Raw genomic sequence first — 17,405 nt, forward strand, 5'->3', positions numbered from 1 at the left:
CTGTTGGCCAATTATCACTGTATATGTCATTTCAAGTGAAAACTGCCATGTAAAGAAATAAACACGAACAGCTTACAAATATGTCCAAAAATGCTGCCTCCTTTATGGTTAGAGTAAACCTGGCCATCATTTAAATTAACTTCTGCCACTTCCAATCAGAATATGATACCACACCTCTTGCTGGCTGGCCATTTCCTTAACTGTGTCCATGACCATGAAGCAGTGCATGTGTGCATACAGCACAGATAATGTCCACAATTGGATGAAGGTGTCATTAGTGCTGAATGCTATTATGCAGGTTTTGCAGTGACAATTGCTGCAGCATGACTACTTTTTTTTAAAAGATTGTTTCTGTTAATTTTATAAGACAACATTGCTTTTTTTGTCCAAACTTTTCTGACAATGGTTACTAACATTAGTTTTAAAATGTTGAAACTCTCCAAGAAAACAAGGAAGATCTCAACATTTTTACTTGTCTTTGCTACATTTTAGGTTATAAAGTTGAAGTGATTTATGAATAATTGTCTCTATTGCATCTTTACTATGCAAAGCATCCATTGGCAATGGAGCTCTCATCTTTGAAACAGTGGTTTACTTCCATATGAAATATTTGGATTTACTTGGTAGCCACACTGTGTTCAGACCAGAGATGCTAAAGTCTGGTCCTCAAGATAAACTGTTCTGCAACTTTTAGATGCAACCCTTCTCAAACACACCTGAATCACACAAATGGTTTGTTACCAGGCCACCGCAGAGCCAAATGACATGCAGATGAGGAAATTTTGCCATTTCATTCAGGTGTTGGAGATGGGCAGCATCTAAAATTTGCAGGATAATCGAGAACCGGACATGGGCAGCTTTGGTCTAGACGATCCATCAAGACAAAAAAAAAAAATGTGTTTAGAAGTCTTTCATTATCTAGCAAAGTTATTAGCAAAGTTTTTATTCATTTTGCCTGCAGGTCTGCACTGGGCCAGCTCTATGTTTTCATTTGAAATAAAGTTAGAGAAGTTTGAAGGATGTGCTGGGAAGTAAGACTGTGAAACAATTAACTGTGATTTGGACCTATCATTGCTTTACTGTTCCTCACCAAAAATATTTTCAATAAACAGGCATTTAGACCGTTTCTAATACAGCAAGGCTCCATTAAGGTCATAATTACACATTTTTATAAATATCCTACTTCAACCCATTAGAACCAGCATGGCAGATATGATACAGTTTCTGAAACATTTTGCATCGCTTTTTGGTGCAAACTTTGCTTAAAATCCTGTGAAGCACAATTCTAATTTTAATTCTGTCCTTTAATGGACACCAGAAAGCAGATGCCACTATAAAAAAATAAATAAATAAATTTAAAAAAAAAAAAATAGACATATCACATGATAACAAATGGTTAAAATGTAGGTACTTTTAAATTTACATTTTGTGAAAGGAACAAATAAAGACCTCATATTAAAAATAAAAATCATCTTCTCTTATGTTTTCATGAGTTGGGTCTTAATGGGTTAAATTCAGATTTAGTTCATTTCTACCAACATTCATGTGATTTCATTTGTCAAGCCATTTGCTCCAGAGAGTGTGGTGCTCCGACAAGCCACATCTGATCTGACAAGTACCTCAAGATAAAACATGTCTCTAAACCCAAAATCAACACTGTTATAACTTTCCTGGGGATTAACCAAATCCTGTCAAATGTGTAGCTGTGGGTGTGGTGGGCTTCTGAAAAGGTAAAGGGGAAACTGAAAGCACCTGGATTTAAGTAAACTCAGACAAGTTCAAGTGAAATGGCTCCAAGTGCTCTGGCCAGCTACAACAGTTGGAATCCATTTGTCAACAACTTATAATGGGTCTTCTGTCGGAAGAGGAGCACGTTGACAAAACACAGGATGGGGCAGGTAACTAAAGAAAACATTCTCATAGGGCATGTTACAAGCAGTCAAAGACATTGTCTGCATCCATTTTGCTTTTGCACTCGGTTTCCTGTACACCAACACTCTGAATAGCCTTAACTTGCCTTTTTGTTTTTATTATTTGTCTTTTTTGGGAGCTGGTGACTTTACATGCTGTCATAAAACCTGGTTAGAAATAAAACAAAGCTCTAAACACACCTACAGAAAGAGTGAGTTTTATTTTCCCCAAACAAGTTACACAACATTCAGAATTCTTTTAATTCAACATTTGTTAATGTTTCATTATTACAAAAAGGTAGATATCCACTAGTACATAGCAGTACTAGCATACTAATCTGCAAGTTTTCAGCAACACAAAGCCAAGTGGCAGCACTGGTCAATCTAACATTAAAATATATAGATTACAAATATATATATGTATGTATCCATCTATTTTAAAGAATATAATGGTGTACAAGATTCACACTTTCAAACTTCTACAGAGAGCTGTAAGAAAATGACAAATCCACAAAATGACGAAATGACAGCTGGATAAGATACACACGCAGACATATCATTCCCAATGAAGTAAACCATTAGCAGCCAAGGAGCGGATGCTGGTCTGTACAAACCAGATTTTCACAATAGTATTTTGGTTTACACCTTACATACACAGGTCTTACAAAGTTTCTGTAGTCTCAAATGCATAAACGTGCATAAGTGCATAATATGGATAAATATCTGAAAAAAGCTTGTTTTGAATTTATTTTTTTTTTTATCAAGTTCATGGAGTTATTTTTTTGTGAACATGTATCATTTTGTGGTGTGCTTCAACATGTAAAAGTTGTACAGGCTTCATCTGTACTACCTCAGCGTGAGTGTGTAATTGTTTGGTCCTCTCTCTTCCATTAAGAAAAGTGGGCCCTGAAAACTGGTTATGGGAGTAGGCAGATAGGGAAAGAGGAATAAATTCAAGGCACATTTAGTGACATAAGGCTGGTCCTTCATTGTTCTGGTATTTTTAAGAGATGCAACGATCTTTTTACTCATTCTGTTACAAGGTATACAAACAAGCAAAAGACAAGGAAAAAGAAATAGAAAAAAAGAAAGTCAAATTTTTGGGCAATACTTTGGTTTTGCAAGACCAGAGGAGGAGAGGATGCACAAACCTTTCTGTATGAGCTTGTTCAACACAAGTTGGTTTTAAAGCAGCTCAGCATTTAGGTCAAACTTGGGGGAAGAAGATGCTCTGGTTCTACCCAAAAAACACATAACCCTCTGAAAACCACAACTATATTTTGTACACTTTGGCTTTTAAACAACTGAGCTCAAGAGGTATGGACAGAAAGATTTACTCACTTTATTTTTAATAAGTCAATTGTTAGAGAGAACCAGGCTACCATTTCTCCATTGTTTCCCTTGGTTGTAGTCTTTTACTGAGCAAAGTACAGAAAGAAATACAGATCATCCCACTTAAATCCAACTTAAAGCAAATAAAGGGTATTCCCCAAAAAATTAAACTAGGAGAGAAGTCAGAGTTTGCTATTGAAAGTGACCATTTTTATATTATTCTGAAATTTAAACTTGGTCACATTTATCAAAACCGGTGTTAAACTGATTAATGATAAATAAAAGTAAAAAAAAAAAAGGGTATTGATTAGACTTTAAAGCATTCATCCCGTCTTTGTCAGCAGATAAGAGTACAGTAAAGATTGTGATCAAAACGGCAGTATTTCTGATCTTCTAGCTGCCATTACAAAGCCAACATGCCTCGCGTGCTGACAAACATTCAAATGCTGGAATACAAAAAGGCCATTTAGAGTTTCCAAATGAGTTTACTGCAGCACGTTTCTTTCTAAAGGTCTGTAGCAGAGTAGAAAAGTGCATTTCTTATGACTTGAATAGAATGAAGGGAAAGCATAAAAAAAAGGAATGTTTGTTTTTTTCCTGTAAATTTTGTAACCAGATTTAGAGGATTGACAGTACAGTTAAAGAAGGGAGGAGGTTCCTGTAGTTTCTATAGCATCTGACATTTCATGTCAAACTGAGCCAACAATGTCTCAAAACGGAGTGTTTAATGCTCTTCCAGCCAAGATGGACTGTCCCCACCTGGCATTTTCAATTTGATGTGGAACTGCTTGAGCGTCTGTTCCAGCTGCTGCTGGTTCCCAGCATAGTAAGCAGCAATGGCATTGTGGAACAGGATAAGCTGGTTGTGCAAGACCTTCACCTGTGGGAGCAGGAGCAGGAACAGGAAAAAAATATATAGGTAGATTAACACAGAGAATTAAAAGCTGACATGTTATCAGTGAGTTGCAGAGCAGATCTAGTCGTTGACTGACCTTGTTCTCTTCCAGGAACTTCAGCTTCACCGACACATCATTCCTCATCCGCTCATACTTTTCACGGTGGATCTGGAATTGCTGCTGACATTGCTCAATTTTTGGCATTGTGCTTCCATCACGTGGCCCCAGATTCAACTCCTCCAAATCAGTTCGATACGCATCATACTCAACCCTAAAATATACAAAGAGATATGTATGAAGCATTTATGCATCATGACATACAGGAACTGACAGGGTAGTGGAGAAAGATCCAACTGAGACGCTCAGACTCAAGTTAAATTAAACTCCTGAAGATTATTAGATTTAATGCAAATGTAGAAGAAAAAGACACACACACACACAATTACCTGGCAACTTCATACTGTTTGATGTTAATCATTGTATCTTCAATTGTTTTGTCTACAAGAGTGTTCACGCTCGAGATAAAAAAGTTGATTGCAGCCAGCAGTGTTTCCCCATTTTTTGACAGCAGCTTTTGAGTGTCAGCATTGTAGCCAAATTCCTCCTACAAAAAACACAAACAAAGAAGGACATGCAGGGTTTGCTTTTAAACCATTAAAAATCAAATCAAGACAGGAGCCTGTAAAAATTCTCACAAAAGGCAGAATTTAGTGAAAGGAGCTCATGTTAAATTGTGCTAGTTAACTACTAGATGCAGAATGAGAAAGTTTTTTCTTTTTGTTTGAAGAAAATACCATATTTGTTCTCGTTTAAAATTATTTAAGTACATATGCATTTTATATTCAAACTCTGGAACAATATAAGTACTGGAATTCAATCAAAATGTTGGATCATAAATATTAAGCCATGTGAAAGTTTAAACCATGGAATTCTGTACTCAGATGTCATGCTTCAGAAAAACTCATTTTAGACATTTTAAGGCAACATTACAGGTTTCAATCTGTAACAGTGACAATAATCAGCAAACATAACGAATGCTGCAGTGTGTGTCAATATAATGTTATGCCAGCAGTGCAGATTTATGCTGCGCTGAAAAGTGATGTTTGCATGCTTCTAGTAAAATTGCCACTAAAATGTTACATGAAGCACGAGAAGAGTTATTTTGCATGACATGTCCTGTTCTTTACACACCTTATGTTGATAAACACAAGAAAAAGTCACAAACTGCATCACAAATGCTGATTTTAAGCAAGTTTAAAAATGTTTTAGTGTGCTCTCCTTTTTTCCTTGTACTGGTCAGCAACAAGTTTAAATAAATTTGCCTTGGTGGTTTTTGTTTAATCTTGCCATACAAAAAAAAACAAAAAAAACAAAAAACAAAACTCCTCTATGATCTATCTCTAGCCCTAAACTCTTGGTTTGATAGAGGGAAAAAAATGTGTGAAAACATAAAAAAATGGCAGTAAACCGTTTTGGTTTTGCTTTTTTTAAGAGAATTCTGAAGCGAACTGTCTTTATCACATACTGCTTGTTTAATTTCTGACGCGCACACGCGCACACACACACACACACACAAAAACACACACACACGTCTTTAATATAAAGACTCACATGGAGTTCTGGTGACTTGAGGCTGAGGTCGGCAAAAGCGTCTCCTAGCTGTCTCTGTGTCTGCATTATCTGAGACAGCTGATTGGCCAGCGTTTGGGCCAGCTTGATCACACTCTGGTACTTTCTCTTGTTGTCACGAAGCAATTCAATTTGCGACTCCAACTCCAGGTCCACAGTCCTCGAGCCTCGACCCAGCTTCTCAGACAAGATCTGTCTGGTACACTGTGGAGGACAGCCTCCTTATTAACATATTCTCACAAATGGACATCCATTATTAACAATGACCGCTGGGAGATTTGACTGTGTACAGACAATAACAGAACAAAATTTTTTTTTAAAATTAGAGCGACAGTAAAAAAATTAGACTGATAAAACAGAGCGGATCTAAATAAAAAAGCAATAGAATTTTTAATTGTCAGTTTCACTTTTCTGCCAACATTTTAATTAACTGAGATGATGATGATGATGATGAGAGTTGAACTGGAGCTGAGGGACAAAGAAGAGGTCGAGGACAGACATCAAAAGTGAGCTTTACTTTATATGTGTTGATGCTCCACTTTCTCACTAGATCCAGTTTTTCCATGGCTGGGTTCTTTATGTCATCGGAAAGGACCACTGCTCCACTCTTTGGCTGATCATTCATTGTTCCTGGACAATTAAAAGCCATTCACTTAGTGAGTTACTTAGTAGCTCCACTTAAAGGACAGAAAACAGGTGAAAAAATGGTTAGGTACTATTCAGCAATTGTGATTTTAAAGTACTTTTTAAATCAGTAGTTTAAAAAAAAAGATATTGGATTGTCTTAGTAAAATAAAAGTGAAAGCAGGGAACAAATAACAGACTTAAGCTATTACATTCATTTAGGGAAAAACAGCTTAAATCAATGGAGCTCTGCACCACACAATGCAGATAAAGGTCAGCAGAAAAGTCAAAAATAACATATCCGAATATGAAGCAGCGCCAGTTGACATCTTTTTATTATAAACATGACAAATGCCAAACAGAAAAGGCTGTGATCATGGGAGACCACTCTTAGTGATGATATGAGATAAAAAAGAAAGAAAGAAAAAAAATGCTGCACATCAGTTTCGACCTTTATAAAGTAATTTAATGAAGATCGGCTTACTGTTGAGCAATTTGGGCTCAGTTTTTGCTCAAATATTTCAAAGGTCTATGGTCTAGAAAGTTTTTGCTCCTTTGGTTACTAATGGGGAAACAGCCAACAAATATATAGTATTTTGGATATTTAAAAGTAAATTTTTTTTAAACTTTTTTTTTTTTTTTTAAATTTAACTATTTAATTTATTTTTTTTTTTAACCATAATTCAGTTTTTTCAGCTTTTCTACATTATGAGAGTTTCAAAGCTCCACTAACAGTCAACAGATGCCAACTTCTGCAGGATAAAAAGGTTAAAAAGGTTTTTTGTTGAAGCCAAGCAAACCAGGAAGTTGAATCAGAACCTGTCGTACCCAGATCTCCAGGTAACAACTCTAAAGCAGTAAGCAAATGGTCATGAACGGCCAGAGCAAAGGATAAACAACTACACACGTTAGCACACTATTTACACAGAGGGAAAGTCTTGAGGGTCCACAGACAAAAATGGAAAAGGGAAGTTTGATTCTGAAAAAGGCACAGCCTGTAGGAGGAAGGTGCAGGTAAGCAACAGGTGAAGAATCAATAGATTGCGGTTAATTTCGTGCACAAAGGGTTGTGATGAAAGGTTGTCTGATTGATGTACCACTGCTCCCGGTACCTTTCTCAGTCTGACTATCACTGGAGGAGCGAGCCAGACGACTAGCAACAGCTGAGCTTGGAGCTACAGGTGTCACAGGAGATGTGGGCAGGCTTGCTGACCCTGGAGGATATTCACAGTTATCAGAGGATGTTACCCTTAGTGGGAATTTAAGTTCATTTTTCTTCCTTTATTCCTCTTATTACAGCAGCTCTCCATAATGTTGCAGGGCGAATGCGTTAATGAACAAAGACCTCCCTCAACCAGTGAGAATAATTTGGAAAATAGCCATGGCAACACTGTGGTGAACAGGTTACAACAGCTCTCTGCTCTACAGGGAGATTTTTTTATTTGCATCTGTAACAAGAACATGACGATGAAAAGGGAAAGGAGGGTTAGAACCAGGAGATCAGAGCAAACTCATTAAATTCAATTGGATGTTCGGCTTTACAAATTCAAATTGGTACCTTTCACACGGAGATAAAAAAAAAAACTGAAAAGGTGGAACACAGAGAAATAAACATACACAGAAACTAGGACCAAAAATACTGTAGCAAGATGAAAAAGTATGACAAAACTCACGCTGACGCTTTACCAAACTCAGCACTGAGGAAACGGTACACACATAAGTTACACAAAGAAAATAGTAAAGAGGAAAGACTAGCTCACCTTTGTATGGTCCTGATTCGATGATGCCCTCTGCTGTTGAAGCAAAGTTGCTGGAGATAACGCAAGACTCGGAAAGGTTTAGGGCACCGGGAGTGGTGGGCTGAGAGTCCTATTGGCAAAAGGAAAAACAGGAGCTAAGGGATAAATCATCTTTATTAAACTAACACAAAGTATGAAAAAAATTAGTCTAGATTTAATCTGGTTAAACCTCAAAAGACTTATATAACTCAGCAGCAACAAGAGCTGCAGCTCATGGGGATCCAAATAAAGTAACTAAAATAAAACCCCACCGATTGAAAGCTATAAGTTTTTTTTCGCATCAAGGCCAATTAGAAATAAAACCCTGAAATATTATTACCCCCAAAGAGGATTCACTTTTGCAATTTTTTTGAGAATGGGTCTTGGTCTAACTTAGATTCCATTAAAACTGGAAATAATCTGGAAGGAATTGTGGACACAGGAACTCTTTGAAAAGATTTTTGACAATCAGCAGTAGTTGACTGAAAAAAAAGGAGGTCTGCACTATCAGAGTGCTTTTCTAGTCATATTTTTAACAAGCTAAAACCTTGTAAAGTTCCTCTGATGTTGATAGTTACACAGTGTTACTGAGTATTAATTGCATTTTATAACTTCCCACTGATATCCATCTGCATCCCACAGACAGGCAAATGTACAGTGTACTTAAACATACTTAAACCTTCAGAGCTGAAGAAACCAGGTAGTCAAATACAGACAGGTTGATAAATAGCTTAAATCAACTCGAGCAAGAAAAAACTTTGAGGGGAACAAGAACCTAAAATGATAACTAGCAAAGTAGAATAGGTGTCCACTTTACAGTCTGCATTTCCCCACAGAGGAGCAAAGATAAAAATGAAATACAGCTGAAAATATTTCTTTTTTTATTTATTTATTTATTTTTAAACATTTTTATCTTTATTCTTGCACAGACCATTCACATTGGGAGCAATTCAAAATCTCTGAGTAGCAGAAACTTCTGTACACCTGGCTATGTAAACATCAACAGTCATTATTTGTGCTAAATAGTCACTCAAGACAGTTTCTCACAGTCCCATCTGCCTTCTCTTCTTTTTTTCCAACTCCCTCTCTTTTCATTTGTATTTATCAAACCCAAAACCAGAAAATAAAAAAAATGAATAAATAAATGGATACGTACAACAAAAATAGGTAAACATATAAAACAGCAATAAACAGAATAAATATGAACAATTTGGACAAATGCAAAGTGGTACTATCTTAATACTTTGACTACCTCTATATTATATATAATTTAAACAAAGTCCCTTCTTAGTTTTCCAATATACTAGGTGCATTTAAGCCAGACATGGTCAGATTTATCCCTTTGAAGCAAGAAACACAGTCAGTTTCCCCATGACGTATCTGGTAGACCAGTGTTTTTCAACTTTTTTTGAGCCAAGGCACACTTTTTCACTGAAAAATCACAAGGCATACCATAAACCAAAATGTTTTTTTTTTTTTTTTTTTTTTTTTTTAAAAAGTCCATATTATTAATATAAAGTCCATCAAATCAAAGCCTCTTAAACTGAAATCAGATAAACACAAGAAGGAGGAATTTTATTATCTTTCACCGGGGCCTGTGTAGATGAACACAGAGCTGCTTTTTAGGTCAATAAGGTGAAATTGGGTAATTTCTCAGGGCACACCTGATAATCTCTCACGGCACACTAGTGTGCTACGGCATTGGTGAAAAACACTGTGGTAGACAGTATTGTACAGTTTCTGAATGCCAGGTATATCTGCTTGGAGCCATTTTCTAGTTCTTAGCTGCCATTAACATCATTCTCAATAATGCGTTTATCTGATAGAGAACTTATAGTCGGAACTTCCAGTAAGTATAAATATATGAAAGCTGCACATATTTCTGATTCTGAATGCTAGAAAGACAGAGGCATTCTTCTGAGGGAGCTGAATGGGAGCCGTATGAAAGGCATGTCTGAGCCTTCAGGAGTTATCAGCTGGTCAGGATGGAAGCGCTGCCAGCTCAGCCAGATTGACAACAGAGAGGCGCCCCAAAGTTTCCATCAAAATGACTCCAATGCAGAAGGCGCTCTTCTGGACTGATTACTTTGCTCCCTCACAGAAGGATATTGTGTATTTAGAGCTTCAATTTGTTAATTAGTCGATCAGAGGTTTGGTTTATTTTCTTTTTCCCAGGCAGAGATGCAAAGAATTTGCTGGCTCCAGCTTCTTAAATGTGCAGATTTGACATTTTGTTTTACCAGATATCTGGGAAGTTTGTACACATGGTCAAACAAAAGAAGCGTATTAAAAACGTTTTCCAACAAGTGTCAATTTTTGCCAACAAAAAACTTCACTTTAATAAAGAGAAATGAATATTACTTAAAGCTAGCACAAGAAATACAACATTTTCTGGGAGTTTCAGAGTTTTCTGGCTCAACCTCTCTGAAATAAAGTTCCCCATTTCTGTCAGGGATCAAGCAGTTGTGGCAATCCAGTCATCTGACTGGCTTCCAAACTCATTGAAAAGAAAAGGGTCATCTTAGTTCTCCAAAACAGAGAGGAAGGGCCAAGGGGAGGAACTGGGATTGACTCCAAAGAAATGCTCTAAAAAGCTTCTGGTCAAGCTCTTACCCTCTGGAATGCTGTCTCAGGGCTCTGATCCAGGTCTCCATTGCTGGTGACTGGGATCTCAGCAGCTGAGCTTCTGTGGGACTCCTCAGCCATTGTGGTCACCTGCCACGAGGAAGGCAATGCAAAACAGTTATTACTTTGAAGAGAGAGAGGGAAAAAAAGAGGGGGGGGGGATTCGCTTTAGAGACAACTGCTGTGGTCTGTCATCTTGTGGATGCTGGCAAAGCCTGGTTTATTGGCAATGACAATAGATAACATTACCCTTATATATTTAAACCAGATCAGGTATAAAACAAACATAATTTGAGCAGATTTACTTTCAACATGATAGCATGCCAACTTATTATTTACCATTAAAATGCCTAAACCATTACTGGTGTGGTGCAAACTGTCACAGCTGATCCTTTCATGGTGTCCGAGCATTCTGGGGTTCGCCTAACTTAACAGGTAACAAAATCATACAGAGATGAGGCATCGAGTGTTGCACCCACTGAGATGCAGGATTGTCTTTTTCATTTTATTTTTTCCTGAACCATATATCCCAGTGGGCAGCAGCCTGCTTTTTCTATGGCAGTACTGATGGAGGCATAGTCCTTACTCTATCTAAAACAAAACAAACAAAAAAAAATATCAAGTGTTTTGTGGCCACATTGCATCTGTGATGCCTCATGCTTCCTGTGACATGAGCCATCTCTAACCCCCTCTGTACAACAGCTGGTCTAACTTCTGGTCCAACTTTAAAAAAAAGAGCAACACAAACAAATGCAACAAACCAAATAAATGAACACAAATCAATAAAATCAATATCTGACCCACTAGTGCTTTTTGTCTCTAGGTTTAGTTGTGTTGATGTGTCGCTGTTAGATGAAAACAGAGCTGTGTTAGTGCCTGCACACAGTCTCATGAGCTAATCACTGTGGACTTGGAAACTAGGACACTGACCTAATCAGAATGACATTCGGTTTCCTACTTTATCAGGATCTGTTTATGTAAAGAGATGGAAAAAAAAATGACAATCTTTAGCCAAACAGCAAATCTACATTTCATTCACTTCAATAACGTGACCACGATCTAAATAATGCAAATAGCCACCAGATGGACAAGTAACAGGATCTCCGTCTTGTACACAGCGAGTGGTTTTACTGTGAGAGTTAAACAGTGAGTTTATTCATAGATTTACATTATAAACAGGGAGCAATATGCAGGGAGCATATTTCTGTCATCTGGTGTCTGTAGGTACAAGAACTTGCCGAAATGTCATGAATAAATAAAATAATTGATGAACACAAAAAGCTGTCATAAATTGGGGGCTGCTTCCTTAGAAATGGAAATGATTAGATTAAAATGAAATTGTGGGTAATTTCAGAAAAGACCCATCGGTTTGAACACTTGAAAACAACAGAGGTGAGTAGACAATGTGAAATATCATTTAAATGGCAAACGATTCACGTTTAGTAACCTTTTTGTATTTCCTCTTCACTTTCAAAATACATTGTCAAAAACGTGAATTTGATGCACCGAAAGTGCATACGGGTGTGATCCTGACACATTACACACTTGTAAACACGAATAAAATCAAGTACAACTAAAATGTAGCTTCAACCCACTTGAAAATGGCTATAAAATGACCTGTGAACATCAGAGCTCCCTCAGTTTGTAATCTGTGCTTGTTTGCGTGCAAATCTACGGCTTCACGCTGAATGAACAGAAAGTGTTGAATCTGATCAGCTCAGGTCTCTGACGGCTCAGACCACAAAAAAGGGAAATATAACACCAACCTGTATGAACCACACTCAGAAAGAAAGAAAAAAAAAACAAAACAAAAAAAAACTTCCTTTCAACCCAAAACTTCATGACAAATGTGAACAATACGACCTGAAAGAAAGCAAAGCAAATGCCTTTTATTTTGTTCAGATGGGGCCCAGCATGTTTGGTATGAACCTGGGCAGCATTGACGTAAGGACGAAGAAAGGAGAAAGTGGGACATTATGGGGCACGAGTGCGTTAAAGTGGCACGACACGAGATGATGTAACAGAATAATGACAACTCCTCGTTTTCATAAGTTTCGCAGAAGAGAAGGATTTCAATGTGATGATCCAACAACCACGGTCATAAACATGTGCACAATAATGCAGAACATAGGATGTGGCCGGGTACAACACCTGACTCAAATCCAACAGGAAACATTCAATATATTTCAGCTAATCACTTCTAGGAGAAGAATAAACCCTCTCCAAATGACCAACTAACAGAAAATGCCTTTAAAGACCAGCAGAAAATCTCTCCCAAACATTTTGGAGATACCAAGTTTTGGAAAAATATGCTAGGTTTAACTTAGGCATCGAGTTACATCTTTATCGAGGATTCCTTTCTGTGTCTCAAAGAGATGCTCGATGTGAACGAGTTTGTCTGTATGACTGTCCATATAAATGTCAGTTATGAACTGCAGCCAGATTGTAAGGCTGCAATTTATAACTGACAACATTATTACAACATATTCAGAGCTCCAAGGGCAAGTATTTAGAAAGTAATTCAAATTGGCATGTGCAACAAAGACTTTTCTTTGACTGCTGCATCATGTGACAGATGCATAAATATTTTAAGGCCACAGACACCCGCATGCAGCCAGGCGACAGACATGGATGGCTCCACCTGCCTAACCACTTACTGCAGATAAGACTGAGGCAAAGACATGTGCAACGATTATTACGAAAATCAGCTGACAAGTACTGTTCATTTCACTCCAGTTTGCCAGGAACTATACATGCATCATTATGCAAGAGTCCTTGTGAGGCCCAGTGTTGCGGTGTCTAATTAAGCCGAGGACCTACAGGCGATAATGGGGTCTCAGAGCCACCATCTGCAAACATTGGGCAAGTCAGCTTGCTAAACAGAGTTAATCTACTGGGCCACACACAATAGTTAAGTGGCTGCAAATTAATCAGCCATGGGAAGGAACAAGGTATAGCTTCCCTACAGTTCAGTACCCTGAATTGAAGCCTGCATGCTGTGGGAGGGATGAACGGACAACAACAAAAAGCTTACTGTCCAACTTGCAGCATCAGCAATGAGGAAACACAAGTGTTGCCACTCAAGCTACAGAGGAACGTGACACAGTCAAGTTGCACAATGTTGAGTTCAAATGGGGGGAAAAAAAAAAGGTTAGACAGACCTGAATATTCTCTGACAACCGTGCAGAAGTTTGTGTTGCTAAGTGAGAGTGGGAAGGTGAATAAGATAACGTGATACACAATGTCGACAATGAGCCTGAAACCGAATGAGAATCAATAGCCTGAGGAGTCAGACATTCCTGAAATACAAGAACGGGACTGCCTCAGAAAGAGCAGTCAGGAGTCCAAATCTGCCACTTACCCAGCCATGTGACTGACACTGGTAGAGTTCAGGAGCTCAATGCACACATGACTTACAACATGAACATAACGATCACTTTTGCTTCATACAAACTTGTAGAGGAGTGAATACTTACTGAAAGCAGTGAGAACTAATTTTAAAAAAAACAAACAACAAAAAAACCCCACTTGATATTAATATAAAATGGACATTTGTTGCATACAAATAGACAACAATGATAAACAATTATTGATTTTTGCAGAGAGCCAGGAAAGACAGAAAAGTCATAATCTGCATTGCTATTGAGAAAGAATGGCACCCAGCACACCACCAGCAGCTCCTTTTCTACATATTGAAGGTGAAGCACAACAACAGACTGATAGAAAGACAAGAAAATGAGAGACAGGAGTCACATTGTAACTCAAGATTGCAGAGATTACTTCTCATAAAAATCCACAATGAAATTTGACCTGTTACTATGATTATGCATAAGATAGAAAAAAGGGACATAAGCAAGAGCGCAGTGAGGAAGTGCTAGAGCAGGCTGATTGTTTAAAGTGAAGTTAAACATCACCTTTGTTTCCAAGTGAGAATCTCCACTTTCCTCAGGTGTTTCAGTTATTTCAGCGTGGTGTTCTGCCTCCTGTCCTCTAGTATTTACACTGTCAGACAGTGCATTCTCTTTCTGCGTGCCCTCATCCTCCTCCTGAACATCTTTACTAATGGATTCTGCATTTTCTTCATCGCTGTTAATATTAATGTCATATAGCATCTCAACTTTGTCCTCTCCTCCATTGCCATTTTCTGCACTCCCAAGTTTCACATCCTCACTCAAACTGTCATCTGCCTTGTCAGCCTCCTTACAATCCTTCTGAGGGTCTTCTGCTGAGGCCTTCGCCGACTCAGCCTCAAGACTAACTTCAGACATACCTGAAAACAGATAAACAGGAAGGGATGAAAATGTCCTATGAAGCTGGCTGACTGCTTAGTTTTGTACACTGATGTCACCCAAATGACATGAAAGATAAATGTTGTTTGAGGTATTTTAGAAATTATCTGAGATTATTTATAAAAACTTAACTTGTTTCTTATTATTGTAACTACATTATTGTAAGTTCATGATTTACAAATAAAATACTGACACTGGTAATAGCTGTACTGGAAAGGGGATGAGAATTTCCTTGTATACCGATGCGCAAAAAGGTGCAAAAACATGAAATATTGAACCCTACAAAGAAAGATCTAGTGGCTCTGCTATGAATTGGGTCTGCTCGTCCCATTAAGTAGAAGGGTCACTCACTGTACATCAGCACAAAATTATTTTGAGTTATCACGCGTATGCTATGGTTAAACATCTGGACTGGAGTGGTAGGATGTCAGTTCTGAAAGTACACTACCACAGATAGCTCTGGTACCAAAGGTGTCATGTATCATCTAATGCATACACAATTACATACAAATTGCATCAACTTACCAACTTCTCTTAGATACCCCCCCCACCACCACCACTATTTCACCACAAGTCACTTTGGTGTCATAAACTCACTTCTCCTCTGATCAGTGTGGTTTTAACTTCATCCTCAGATCTTAAACCTTTTTTCTGGCTTATCTATATTTGTCTCACTATTGTTCCCCCAAACACAGAATGAACACTGAATTTAAGAATTTTAAAACTTTTAAAACTGCATCTTACAAATGAAATGAGTAACATCACAGTAGCAACAAACACCTTTTATCCACTTTCTATTGGTTTCTGTCAGGGTTACAACAATTTGATGAACAAGCTGAAAAGCATTATGAAAGCAAAGATGGTGTCATATCTATTTTATTGGTCTTCATAGTGACCAGATGGCAACCAAAAGTTATAGACACCATGCTGATGTGCAGTGATCTGATTCTGGCATAAACAAGTGGCCAACTTATTCTCGATACACATCCATCTGTAAACTATACAAATCTTTAAAGTAAAACACCGCCTAGAAGACTGAATTACCTTTTAATTAGTTTACACACACTTTTGCATACATTCTAGTTGCATTTCTTCATATATGTACATACACACCACCAGTCGAAAGTTGGATTAGATGTAGCCTACTGTGTGTGTGAGATATATATATATGTATAAAAAAAACAGGTGGTTTAGCACTTTTCTTGAGAGAGAGATAGAAAGATATTGAAACAAACAAAAAAATGGCCCCAGTCCACTAGTTCTTGTCGCAATTGCTCATTTCCTGTAAGCAACCCCACCCGGAACAGACACTTGAGGTTTGGCAAGGTAAAGATTACCTGTTGCAGCACAGTCACGTGATATTTTAGGGTAGCAAAAAGTAGAGGGTGGAAAACAAAACCGGGGGGGTGTTCTCAAACTGTGCTAACTGCATGGTTAATGTTAAACCAGCACGATGCGTTTTGAACTCAACCAACCAGTCCTTCAGGATCAGCTAGCATAAAGCTGCCCACTAATTTGAATTAACGTGAAAGCCTGAAACCCCTTTGACGTTTAGCTTGTGGTAGCTGAATGGTAGTCAACGCCTATAACAAACAAATGTAAAACTTTTACAAAAGCATTGCGGTCAATGAAAACAAAAAACCGTCCAACTATTGTGTCAGTACATAGTCTATAGCAACAAAGAAATGACAATGGTGAAAACTTGACAACGTTACCTGCCTGCGGATGCGGCTAACTACTTAGCTGTGATGTTAGCCGTAGCAGTAGTTGACTGAAATCCAGCACTGTAGCACCTGAGCTGTTCCCACTAAACCTACTGTCTCAGATGTTAATGCAAACGTGCAACAGACATTTAACTGCTTTCTCACAAGCGATCCTAAATACTTCTCAAGCTCGCCAGACGTGATATTTGGACCCGGAAAGACTGATTCAACGTCAATGATGGCCCAGGGATAATCACCTGATGCAAATTGCATCATCTGCTGGGCGAGAGCTCCCCCTGCTGTTGAAATATGCTACATGCATGGTTATAACTTTTTTTTCAAAATGTACTTATTACTGATAGATAATGTCTGAATACATTACCACCCCCTTCTGATCAGGAGTGTCGACTACACGTCTTCATCTTCACAATGGTTGAAATAGGTTTACAACAAAAGTGTCCAAAGGGGTCGATGCCCTGCAGGTTTTTGGTGTATCTCTGTTCCAGCACACCTAGCTGCCATTAAATGGACCCAACAGCCAATGTAGTATTAAGTTCTGATTCCCCTGAGTCAGGCGTGTTGGAGCAGGAATACATAGAAAACCTGCAGGATTGTGGCC

The 17,405-nt window shown here is 38.0% G+C and overlaps 1 protein-coding gene across 3 annotated transcripts; it reads right to left on the bottom strand.

The window, feature by feature from the left end:
• Positions 1-2,142: 2,142 nt before the first annotated feature.
• arfip1 (ADP-ribosylation factor interacting protein 1 (arfaptin 1)) lies at positions 2,143-16,959 on the bottom strand. Of its 3 annotated transcripts, XM_079238379.1 has the most exons (10): positions 16,799-16,959; positions 14,709-15,064; positions 10,783-10,884; positions 8,152-8,260; positions 7,504-7,605; positions 6,285-6,397; positions 5,750-5,971; positions 4,585-4,742; positions 4,235-4,409; positions 2,143-4,122 (listed from the first exon to the last, which is right to left on the bottom strand). In XM_079238379.1, exons 2-10 carry the CDS (start codon positions 15,060-15,062, stop codon positions 3,967-3,969), a joined length of 1,491 nt encoding a protein of 496 aa, XP_079094505.1. In that variant the 5' UTR covers positions 15,063-15,064; positions 16,799-16,959; the 3' UTR covers positions 2,143-3,966. The 3 variants fall into 3 exon arrangements, with proteins under 3 accessions (XP_079094505.1, XP_079094507.1, XP_079094506.1); XM_079238381.1 differs by lacking the exon at positions 14,709-15,064; XM_079238380.1 differs by lacking the exon at positions 7,504-7,605.
• Positions 16,960-17,405: the final 446 nt, after the last annotated feature.

This window comes from Telmatherina bonti, assembly GCF_933228915.1.
Source record: "Telmatherina bonti genome assembly, chromosome: 3".
Lineage (NCBI taxonomy): Eukaryota > Metazoa > Chordata > Actinopteri > Atheriniformes > Telmatherinidae > Telmatherina > Telmatherina bonti.

Excerpts from the sequence above, each read along its gene's own strand:
- arfip1 (XM_079238379.1), bottom strand. The coding sequence starts at position 15,062 with ATGTCTGAAGTTAGTCTTGAGGCTGAGTCGGCGAAGGCCTCAGCAGAA. Across the intron at positions 5,972-6,284 it reads GGAGCATCAACACATATAAA|TGTACCAGACAGATCTTGTC; the intron begins GTAAAGCTCACT and ends TGTCCTCCACAG. Across the intron at positions 4,743-5,749 it reads TCAAGTCACCAGAACTCCAT|GAGGAATTTGGCTACAATGC; the intron begins GTGAGTCTTTAT and ends TGTTTTTTGTAG.